Genomic DNA, 12,064 nt, shown 5'->3' on the forward strand with positions numbered 1-12,064 from the left:
CAGGATGCATGGGGGATTGGAGGGGGAGAGGGGGGAGAGATTGGGAATGAAAATATAAAGAATAGTAACAATTTCAAACACTCAGTTCCCTTTCTTCTATATTGGGCACAATGGCTGTATACCTAAACTTGGCCAGTATTTTTCCATTTGTTCAGGAAGTTGGTCCTGGGAGGCAGGGCCCTAAGACAATGGATAGGCTGCACATTCCAGAAATAAGAGGTGGAGGAGAAAAAAGGGAAGTAATAATAGTTGGTCATCCAGATCCATCAATTCTGCCCCACCTTCCAAAAGACCAAAAGCTACAAATCCAAACATTGAATTCATATCCTTGCAAATGCAAGGTCCCACTGATGAATACATTTCCCTTCTTGCTGGCAATCCAGAAAAATCAGTCACACAGATAAAGCTGAAGAATCTTTGGAAAACATTTAGACCAAGCCCTTCCCTAAGGAAAGAGGCTTAAGAGAGAAAAACCCTGCCCAGTGCCACAGAAAGCAGAACCCAAACTAAGAGTTCAATAATCTTTTCACTATGACATCTTTCTCCTACCCTCCTTATTACTCTATCAGTTCTTCTGTTGGTCTTTCTTACTTCATAGCTCTGAATGCAATAAAACTGAGCTAGCATTCCCTGCTCAGAGCTACATGGACACCAAACTCATCCACCTCAATCCTCTGCTTGAGATACCTTAGTCTCTCCTCTCCTCTCACTCTGCTATTTCTTTTGTTCCCAAACCAAACCACTGAATCCTTTCTGCCACAGTACCCTCCCTTTTCCTGGACCCCCCTCCATGTTAATCCAATGCCTAATATTTAAGCACCCCTCCCTTTAGGAAATTATTCTTAATTTCATAAGAAGTGACCCACTTTCCCATGAATAACATCCTATTCCTTTGCCCCTACCATGTATCTCCCTATAGCATTTGAGGCAAAAAAAAAAAAAAAAAAAAAAAAAAAATTACAAAAATAGTTTATCTTTAATACTTTGTATTTAAAGGCTACACCGTGCTTTGAATGCTCTCAAACAATAACGACTTAGTCTTAAAACTGTTTTTAATTACATAGAGAAATAAAGTTAGTAAGCATTCAAGTCAGAGAATTCAAAACACCTGAAATGTGGTGGGGGAGGGAGGAAGGGAGAGGGAGAGAAGAGGAGAGGGAAAGGGGAGAGAGAGGGAGAGGGACAAGGAAAGAGGGAGAGGGACAAGGAAAGAGGGAGAGGGACAGAGATAGACGGGGGACCCACAGAGACACAAAGAGAGACAGAGGGGGAGAGGGGGAGAGAGAAGGAAGGGAGAAGAGGGAGGGGGAGGAAAAAAATGGGAGGGAGGGGAAGAGGGACAGGAGGAGAGAGAGAAGGGAGGGGGAAAGAGAGAAGGGGAGGGAGAAGGAGAGGGAGAGTGTGTGTCTGTGTCTATTCCCTTTCCTTCAGGACAGACCTGGCTTGTCCCTATGCCAAAACAAAATAGAGGAAGGTGAAGAGGGAAAAGGAATCTCTAAATACAGTGAAAGAAGAAATCCTGCCTGAGTTAGCCTTCCTTAATGAGAAGTGCTAGATGAAATGGTTCTTTGGCAATCTTGTGATTGATTTTATCAGCATGGATAACCTCCTCCACTGGCACAAATAGCAACTCCTCAACACCTCATCTTATGTGACTCTTGACTATGTTTTTTCATAAATGCTTCATGAATAATCCAATCAAGATACAGATGGCCTTCCTCTCACTCTTTTAATTTCCTGAGAATACCAATGTGCCATTCACTTTATCTGTTCTGCCACTTTACCACAAGTAGTTCATAGAGTAATAGCTGCCTTCTCACAAAAGGAACTTGGGAACACAGGTGATAAACATGATGAAGATCCCTACATCTGGCCTGCCCATTATGGTACTTAATATTCTAAATGAAGTTATACATCCCAAACCGATTCCCAAGAAGCATCTGGTATGGTGGAATGAACACTGAGTTTGGAGTCAGGAGAGCTATTAATTTAAAAATTCCAATTCTGTTTCTGAGATCTTTCTTGATTTTCCTCAGCTGCCAGTGCTACACCTCCAAAAAATTACCTTATGTTTATTTTTTTATATATTTCTGCATGAATATGTTACCTCCCTTATTAGTATGCAAGCTTCTTGAGGATAGGGACTTTCATTTTGGTTTCTACTCATAGGGTTCAGCCCAGTTACTTAGTTAGTGATTAATAAATGCTTGAAGTTTGCTTGATTACTAGCTTGGTTAACCTTGGCGAATCTGAGCAGCCATTTCCTCAATCTGTAAAATGGAGATAATAATATCTTAAGTACAGCCTCATGAGATCATTAATAAGGAAAAGTAAGTAAAGCATTTTGGAAACTGAAAACCTCCATATAAATGTCCAGTTATGATCATTATTATCCTGGGAAAATGGGAAATCATAAAAGACCATACCAAATACAGCCAGCAGGTGGGGGAGAAGTTACCCCGTGAACAACAAGCCAGATATAAAGAGAAATCAGATGAGAACCCACAAGAGAGTTTTTTCAAAGTGATGGCCAAAAGTAATCACAATGCCTGCTCCTTTGCCCATGCATACAAAATGCTTTGAACCAAAACAGATGGGCAGAGAGATGTGGAACGCATGGGTAAAATAAAGAAACAAGACAACATTCTTTTAAAGCTGAACACATAAGAAAAGTATCAACCAATGTGTGACTTACTCAGATCCTGGCAAGAGTCAAATTTGATTGGAGGAACTGTAGCCCACAAGGGGGCTACAAAGCTATCAGAAGTTCCCCATTTTACTCTAGTTGCCTCCTTGATAAAATGCTAACAAGACCCAAATGATCTTCTAAGGTTCCTTTCCAGTTCTTATGGTCAATGAATTCTACAAATTTATGATATTCAAAACAAACAAAACAAAAAAGAGGGGAGAAGAGAGGAAGAAAAATCTCTGCCCCAGTTCCCATGAAATCTGAGCCTTTAGATTGTATTAAGAAACACTGCCCAGAGCAAGGAATACTCTACCATGGTCAGATCATATCTGGGGAACTGTGGTCAGACCTGGGTGCCATGTTTCACAAAAGACATGGATGAAGTAGAAAGCATTTAGAGGAAACTCTTAAGGTAGCTTAAGAGAAAACATAAGAAAATCCACTGAAAGAACCAGAGATGCTAAGCTTGGAGACTAAAAGACTATTGGGAATATGGGAGCCATTTGCACATACTTGCAAGGCTGGTCACATAGAAGGGTTTCAACTTGTTCTGCTTTGGCTCCAAGGGGCAGAACTGGGAGAAATCATAGAGGCAGAGTTTGTCTTCATATAAGAAAAAGTGGAATAGGTTGTCTCAAGATAGGGAATTCCTCCTCATTGATAGTCTTCAAATAAAGTCTCAGTGACCACCTAATGGGAATCTCACAGAGGGGATTATTGTTAAAATACCAGTTGGACTGTATCATCTCTAAGGTCTTTTCAATGTCAAAATTTTGTGACTCAGTGTCACATGGCCAGGAACAATTTAAGTCACCAGAAATATTCTGGGGAAAACCCACCCAAATGACACTGGACAATTCTTTCTACAGGGTGGAAAGCAAACCAATGATTTTTGCAGAAAATAGATAAAACAAAAATTCAGGGATTCTACTGGTTTCAATCCTAATTTGGATTCTCTTTTGTTAAATGAAGCCTGCAGTTAATGGAGACAAAAGCATAAAATGTCAAGAGTTGAAATGGACTTTGGAGATTATCTAATCAAACTCTTTCATTTTATATATTTGGAAACTTAAGGCCAAGAAAGGCTGGGCAAATGATTTGCCCAACTTCATACAATTCAATTCATGGGATGAGAACTCAGGTCTCTTGATTCACAGTTCACTGATCTTCTGGCTATAGGGCATAGATAATGAGTTTCCCCCCCAACCCCTCACACTGCCTCCTTAATCCTCCATCCTTCTCATCCCTCTCACATAAGTTATTTCAGTAAAAGTGGGTCAGTTCAACACAGATACTAGCTGCCAAAGCACAGCCACCCCCTTCTAACTTAGCTCTGCCCCGTGACCATGAACTCAGCACTAACTTTCCCATGTCCCCAGTGATCATCCTGGACCCTGGGCAGCTGATATGCTCTAGCAGACAGGAGGAGACACACCCACCTTGGAGCAATATCATATATTTGCACTGACCTCCACTGGGTTGGGGGGAAGGGATGAGGATTTTGGACGAAAGAGAACAGTAGAGATCAAGGAGGGAGGGAGGGAGGGAGGGAGGGAGGGAGAGAGAGAGAGAGAGAGAGAGAAGTAAAACATGAATATGAGAAAGTTTTCAAATTTGCCTCTTTGGGATTTTTTTTTCTCTTTAAATAATCTCTATTCAAAACCACATGGGCACTACAGAGTGATTCCAGATCTTCCCACCCCACTCTGGCACCCTTGGTTGAAAATTATTTCTTTCCATGGACACTGCTCAGGCTGCCCATATACCACTGCAGTCCCTGGGATTCTTTCTCTCACTCTGCCAGGTCCTGAGACTCAATGAGAGGAGATTCCCGCCAGCTGGCTCCACCACCCGAATCCATTCCAAACCCTCAAAAGCAGAACCACACAATCACAGCACCCCCTCCCTCCCACACACATACACCTTCCACTATTCTCCCTCCTCTGCAATACAAACTCAACTCGGGGCATATATCAGAGCCACAAAGACCCACTGACCCAACGATCTAGTGGCACCCTTTCAATTCGATCCAACAAAAAGTCCTTTGGATTTGCATTTCTAGCTCTCTTTCCTCCCTTACCTCTCAAAATGCTGTCAAAAATAAGCTTTGAAAGCATGACCCTCCCCTCCTAACCTCAGGAAAAACCAACTTGCTCATCTTTTCAGGCATCAATGTTCAATTATCTTCACTAGTTTATAAAAATATCCCAGTAATGGGAGCAGATGATACAGCTCCCTTTCCCCTTCTGTGCTTCAGAGGCCCCACTCAAGTCCCAATAAGTATCTTCCCTAAGCTTAAGTCTGTCTTTTCACCCCCTTTTTAAAGAGGATAGAAAACTTCAAGAGCCAAAAAAAAAAAAAAAAAAAAACTTACCATCATTGTTCAGAGAAAGAAGCAATGCAGCAGAGGAGGGGAGTGGGGAGGTAAGTAGCCCCGGACTGAGGCAGGACGCAAAGGCAGAGGAGGGAAGTAGGGGCAGGTACTCACCCAAAATATCAAATTGAACAGGAACATCATGTATTTCAAACAGCAGAGGCAGCCTCTGGCCATGTTGCACTTCTTAAATTCTAGAAGGAAGACAAAGGAAAGGTCCAGGTAAAACACCACATACTTGCTGCCCTTCGGGGCATTATACTTGTCCGTCTTCACTCCGGCTTCCGCGTGGCTCTGGCCCCGGGTTCGGGAACCCGTGGTACCATAGAAGGCGCCCGCAGTGAAGCCGCGGCCCAAGGGGCGGCCCGAGGAAGAGGGCTTGGCAAAGTCCGAGTCCTTGCTGTCCAAAGATGGACTCCGATGGATCGAAGAATCCTCGCTACTCGACTTCTCCATGCTCGCGTTGTCCCCGGGGGGCCGCAGGGACTGAGGGCATCTCTCCCTTAGTAGAACGCGGTAGGGGTGCCGAACTCTGCTGGGCTGGGGGGCTTGGGCGAGGGAGGGGGGCTGCGGGAGAGGAGGAGAGGGGCAGGCTCCAGGCTGGGGGCTCCCCTTGAGCCCCCTCTTTTCTCGAGGCTATACACTCCCTCTCCGGGAGGCTTCTCTAGAGCAGGCGTCCCTGCATTGCCGCTGGCTTGCTGATCTACCTTCCCAGCAGGACGCCCAGTTCACCGCGGGCCGGCCCGCTCCCGTGGGGGCTGCGGCTCCAGCCTACACGCGTCCCGCAGCCCCGACAGACTCATGCCTTCCCCTGGTCTCGGGGAATCAATCAGTTCTGCATAACTTAGCTTCTTTTTCTTTTCTCTCTTTCAATTTTATTTCGTCTTCCAAAGCAAGTCACTTCTCCCCTCTCCTTTCCCGTAAATGGGTCCACGCGTGACAGAGGGGCGCTGAGCCCCCGGTTTCTCTGGGCACCTCGCCCCGCCACGGAAAGAGACCACTTTTTTTTTTCTGGCTTTCTCGCCTCCCCCCTCTCCTGTTACTTTGCGGTAACCGCTCCTCAGCCCGTGGCCCTGGCTCTCGCCTGCTGCTAGCTCTCCGCCTCGCTCTCCCGCCGGTCAACGTGGAGCTGCTGGGGCTGAGAGCTCAGCAGCAGCTGCAACCTCTGGGTATTCCCTTAGAAATCCCTGACCTAACTATCAAGTCATAAATCGACCACCCCCACCCCCCACCACCACCACCGCCATCCCCGGTCCCTCTGGTCCCACCCCCTGCTCTGCATCTGGCCAATCGGCATTGGCCTGTCCCGCGGTGGGGGGGGGTGCCTCTCCCCCAAATGACACAATACCTTTAATAGGATTAGCTTCTGCTCTTTGCCTATACAAGTGCACAACCGAAAAATCTCTTAAATGTCAAGGGCTCTTTAGCTGTTGATGAACTGGAACTGTATGTAGGATCCCTGTCTCTATAAACATCAGAACAGGCTGAGAAAGTGAGGATGGGCTCCAAATGACTCAGGGGAAGAGTGGGGGCCAGGAAGGGAAACGGAGGAGGGGACCCCAAGCATGGGTCCGCCTCGGCAGTTGCTCTGCTGCACCTCTGAGGCTTGGAAAAGGCCTCGCAGTTACATTCACAAGTCTGGAGTACGCCTTCTCAACCCTGGGAGGGTCTGGGAGGTGACCCTGCAGAAGAAGCACGAGACTCAGGGAAATCGGTGATGTCCCAGAAATCCACTCTTGAGAACCCGTCTGCACACAGGGTCCACTCTGCTCTAGCCCCTGGGCATGCTCCGTCCGGAGAGGGAAGCCGATTTCTAAGATGGGGATCTGCAGCCTCCCCAAGCTCGTAGAGAAGCAAGGGGCCACTTTCAAACCCAAATAACCCACCGGGCTACCTGTATTGGATAGTTAAAAACCAAGCAACTTTCTCCTTCCTCATAGGAATTCCCTCGTCCTTTTCAGGAAGATCAAGAAATGAAGTTCCATAGCTTGATGGCCTGACAAAATGAGTATGAAAGAAACTTCTTAGATATCTGGGCTTGAGTCTTGGTTCTGGCATTTCTATCTGAACTGATAGTCATTTAACTTTACCAAGACTCAATTCAGTTATTTACTATTTTAAAAATGGGATGAGATTTCATCCCATTTACTAGGATTTCAGCAGTGTAGGAAATTTCTGGTATCAAAACTCCTCTACCAATGTAGTTTAGGATCTACTCTACAACTTACAGGATGGCAGATTTAAGTCAAAAAGCATTTATGGATGCCCTCTATTTGCCCAGTAGGGTAGATAAGAGCAGAAGTAAATATAGAATACCTGATTTGGAATTCAGTCTCAGCCACTTAGTAGCTGTGTGACCCCGGGCAAGTCACCTAACCCTGTTTGCTTCATCTGTAAAATGAGCTGGAGAAGAAAATGGCAAACTACTCTAATATCTTTGCCAAGAAAACCCCAAATGGGTCACACATCTAAAATGACTCATCAACAACAAAATATACCAGGCACTGTGCTAAACACTAGCACTTAGCAAGGACCTCGGAGGTCACCTAATTCAATCACCTCATACTGCAGATGAGGAAACTGAGACCTATCAAGATAAAATGAATAGTGCAACCTCACAAAGATAGTAAAAGCTAAGATTCAAATCTAGGTCTTTTGACTCCAAATCTCTCCCTAATCCCTAAAACACACATTATAACAGTCTCATAAAATTGCTTGAGATAAAAAGTGAAGTGACTTATCCAGGGATCCTCAGCAAGTATGCATGTGTTTCTGAGCAGGTGGAGGGAGTATAGCATGAACCAATTCCTCTTAACTAATACAGTCAACTTCTCCTCTACTCCAAACTTGCAAGTGGATAATACTTGCACTACCTTACCCCCACAGGACTGTTGTGAGGATAATGCTTTATCTATAAATCTGAAAGTAATATATAAATGTTATGTTCTTGAAACCATTAAATATTAGTGTTAGTTCTGTAACACTGGTCAGATGAAAGAAGTTTGCAATTCCCAGTGGACTGCTGCTATTCAGTTATTTTTTAGTTTTGTCTGATTCTTCATGACCTCAGTTGGAGCTTTCTTAGCAAAGATACTGGAGTGGTTTGCTATTTCTTTCTCCAGCTCATTTAACAGATAAGGAAACTGAGGCAGATGGAATTATGTGACTTGCCCAGGGTCATATAGTTAGTAAGAGTCTGAGGCCAGGTTTGAACTCATGAAGATGAATCTTCCAGGCCTGGTGCTCTAAACTGTCTCCTAGTTGGGGCCCATCCCATCATGAGCTGTTTCTCATGAAACTCAGACCCCAAGAATTTATTCCCATGGAAGAGGACAAAGACTATGAATTCCCATCTAAAGAGATGTCATACAGGCAAAAAGACAGCTAGAAGAAATGTCCCTTGGGAATTTGAAGTACTGGCTCTTTGCCACTCTTGGGACATTAGAAGCAGGGAGACCAATTAGGAAACTATCATAATCATCCAAGCAAGAAGTATGAATGAGGGTGGTGGCCATGGGAATGGAGAAAAGGTGACAGATATGCAAAACAAAATCAATAAAACTTGGCAACTGATCAGATAGTGTGAGGGAGAAGGAAAAATCAAGGAAGAATTTTGGGAAATGGAACCTTGGAAGAATAACAAGTAGGTCATTATAGCTGAACCACAGCATGAATGGAGGGGAGAGTAAGACTTAAGAAAGCTAGAAAGGTAGGAAGGAGCCAGTAAAGAGCTTTAAATTCTACACAGAGGACTGTTATACTCAGTGAACAGAGGGAGTGACATAGTCAGAGCTACAATTCTAAAAAATCACCTTGGCAGCTGAGTTGCGGAAGAAATGAAGTGGGGGGAGAAGCTTAAATCAAGGGACTTGATTATAAAGCTATTCAGTACCCTAGGCAAAAGGGCAGGAAGGGCACTAAGTAAAAAGAAGAGAGCATATATAAGAAATGTTGAAATGACAGAGATGACAATCTTTAGCAATGGATTAAATGTCAGATGAGAATGAGGCATGAAGGTTGATACCAAAATTGCAGACTGACATGACTGAAAAGATGGTGGTACCCTTAGTAGTAAGAGAATCAATGATCAAGGCATGGGTATTGTAGTCATTTTTTTCAACATAATATAAGATTGCTTTTTTCTTTTTCTTTCTTTTTTGGATGAAGTTAGTTTAATAACTTGGCCAGGGTCACACAATAAGTGAATATAGATTTGAATTCAGATCCAAAGCTAGCTGCCCTTCAAGATCACTTTTCTGAATAGTCCAGATCATTTCAGAGTTGTTTTTTTGTTTTTTTTTAAAAGGTGCCTTTGTGTATACAGGGAGAATTCTTGAGCAAACAAAAGATAGAGTGGATCATAAAAAATAAAATAGAACAACTACATAAAGTTAGCATTTGCAAGAACAAAAAAAGTCAATGAAGCTATAATTAAAGGGGACAATTAACTGGGGGAGAGGAATCCTTGCAACTAATATCTGATAAAAATCTGTAAATCAAGATAAATAGTAAATTAAAATAAATATAAGAAAAATGAATAAAACATGATCCTTTACTTCATGAGGCATACAATACAGTTAAAGGGGAAAAGATACTTATGTACACAAAAGTTAAATGGCATATTCAAGGTAGAATATTCACTAGTCATTTATTCATTCAATAAATATTTATTATTTGTTGTATTATGAAATATACAAGGGATTGGAAAAGCTAAAGTTTCTACCCTCATGGAGCTCCCAATATAGTACTCTGCTAAAATAAATGTCATATACAATAAGAATAATAACACATTTAAATAGATGAATATGATAAGAAGTAGTAAGGTTTGAAGGCTGGCCAGATTCAAATTTTAAAAAAAGAAGGAGGAGGAAAGCATTTTGGAAAATAGTAAAGACAGCAATCTGTTTCACATAATGAATTTCTACAAGGGAATAGCAAAAGATGAGGTAAGATAAAGAGAGACCAGATTTTGGAGACCTTTAAACACCACATATTAGAATTAAAGAATCAGTGAATATTAGAGCAAAAAAAGGAACCTTGGAGACTATTTCGCCCCACACATTTATTTTACAGATAAGCCAGCTGAGATTCAAATCAGAAAAGTGATTTACTGAAGATCACAGAATATTTGTCCTAAGTGGCAAAGGCAGCAGCCGAATTCATGCCTGGTTCAGGAACAGAAAACATCTTCAAGTGTAAATGTGTTGGATCCTACGTGAGCACCTAAGCACACAGAGAAATCAACACTGATCGAACACTTACACAAGGGGAAGTCCCTGGAAGTTCTTAAAAAGGGACATGATAAAACTGATATTTAAAGAACACAAATATGGCAGAGTTGTCTAAAGATGGATTAGAAAAAAATACAACTAGGAAACCTTTGCAAGATATGAGGTGAAAAGAGAATGTTCAGAACCATGGTGGTAATGGGAATAGAAAGAATCTGCCTACTACTTAGGGATAGCTGAATACTTTTCCTTGCAGCCCCACCTCTACAGTCTGGATGAAAAAGAAATGATGAAAGAAAGAGCTATACCTAGACCCAAGAAGTCATCTCTTCTCCACTCCTCACGGTGCCTGGGAAAACTGCAAGGAAGGTAACAGGCTCCTCTACAAGGGCTAACTAACCTTGTTGTGAATGAGACACATCTTTCCATTTTTTTCCTTGTTAAAAGAAAAAGTGAAGTGAGTGGAGAATTCCCAGAGGGGAAGAAGAGAAGTAAATACCTGAAATCAGCATGCAACATCTCTCCTGGCTGGCAACTAGGGAGATGTGTGTTTCAGAGTAAATGCCAAACTTCCTCTCATTCTCCCTGTATTTTCCAATAACAGAGAATTTCAAAAACCGTCAGTTGCATTCACTGACATGTAACAGGAGCGCAAAGATTATAATGACATAGATAAAGGAGCTGACAGCCATCTAGTCCAACCCCTTAATTTTAGAGTTAGGGAAACTGAGGCACAGGGAGATGAAGTGATTTGGCTGAGATTCGAACTTAAGTCTTCAAGACTCTAGAGACAGTGCCCTTTCCACTGAGCCATCATGCATCCAAACAATACAGCATTTCTCCCATCTGCATTGGGTGTGCCTGTATTTGTATGTATATGTGCAAGAGATTTTGTGGATATATACATGTAGAGGTAATATGTACCTATATGCATATTTATTGAGCATCTGCTCTATGATATTAGGCATTATACTAGGCATTTGAATGATATTAAACTCATGAGACATAGATATTGCCCTCCAGAGACCTGGTTAGGGAAATAAGAAAGAGAATTGGCTCTTCAAAATAGTACACAATCATTTACATGGTTGAGAAAATAAATATTAAAGGAAGAAGAGAATCCTTTGGACTTTGATCAGGGGAAGATTCACAGAAGAGATAGGTTTTGAGATGAGCCTTAAAGGCCAGGTAAACTTTGAAACGGGCAAAAAGAAGTAGTTTCCAATGAAATAGATGAAGGAACGCTGGCTATAGAAATGGAATCCCTGGGCAGCACCAATATTGGCTTTGCCAAGCACTATATCTGAGACCCTGGGCAAGTCACTTCTTAGTATCCCTGAGTCTTGTTTCCCTTAACTGTGAAATCCTGATGATAATATTTATACCACCTATTTTACAGAACTGTTGTGGGAAAAGTACATTGTGACCCTTAAAGTACTCTACAAATATAAATTATTATCTCAGTCTTGTTCCTACACTAAATTCCTACTATAGAATGCTTCATCAATGTGCCAGGGCAATCCTACATTTTCAAAGGCAATAAAGTATGGGCTTTAGAAGGTCCTCTTGAAGTGGAAAAGCTCTGAATAGAGATCGTATTCTAAGAACAGTCTTCTAGGTTTAGAGACATTGATTACTCTAAGGCTGGCCTCTAGGTAAAGAATTTTTGCAAGCCACAACTACCATAAAGGCACATGGGTAAACACTGTGTACTATAGGTATGGGAAACAAAAATGCTACTGAGGTAGGATACTCATTTACCTCTTTCCTTAG

At 42.5% G+C, this 12,064-nt stretch overlaps 1 protein-coding gene across 2 annotated transcripts in view; it reads right to left on the bottom strand.

Moving 5' to 3' along the window:
* TSPAN9 (tetraspanin 9) overlaps nucleotides 1–12,064 on the bottom strand; it is a 239,073-nt gene that overhangs the window by 100,017 nt on the left and 126,992 nt on the right. The window contains exon 1 of one of the 2 annotated variants that reach the window (XM_012550798.3): nucleotides 5,178–6,102. In XM_012550798.3, coding sequence (XP_012406252.1) covers nucleotides 5,178–5,519 — 342 coding nt within the window. In that variant the 5' untranslated portion in view covers nucleotides 5,520–6,102. Of the gene's footprint in view, nucleotides 1–5,177; nucleotides 6,103–12,064 lie in introns of those variants that run through there. The other variant, XM_031939299.1, reaches the window with a different exon arrangement.

The sequence above is a fragment of the Sarcophilus harrisii genome, chromosome 5 (assembly GCF_902635505.1).
Source record: "Sarcophilus harrisii chromosome 5, mSarHar1.11, whole genome shotgun sequence".
NCBI classification, from domain to species: Eukaryota; Metazoa; Chordata; class Mammalia; order Dasyuromorphia; family Dasyuridae; genus Sarcophilus; species Sarcophilus harrisii.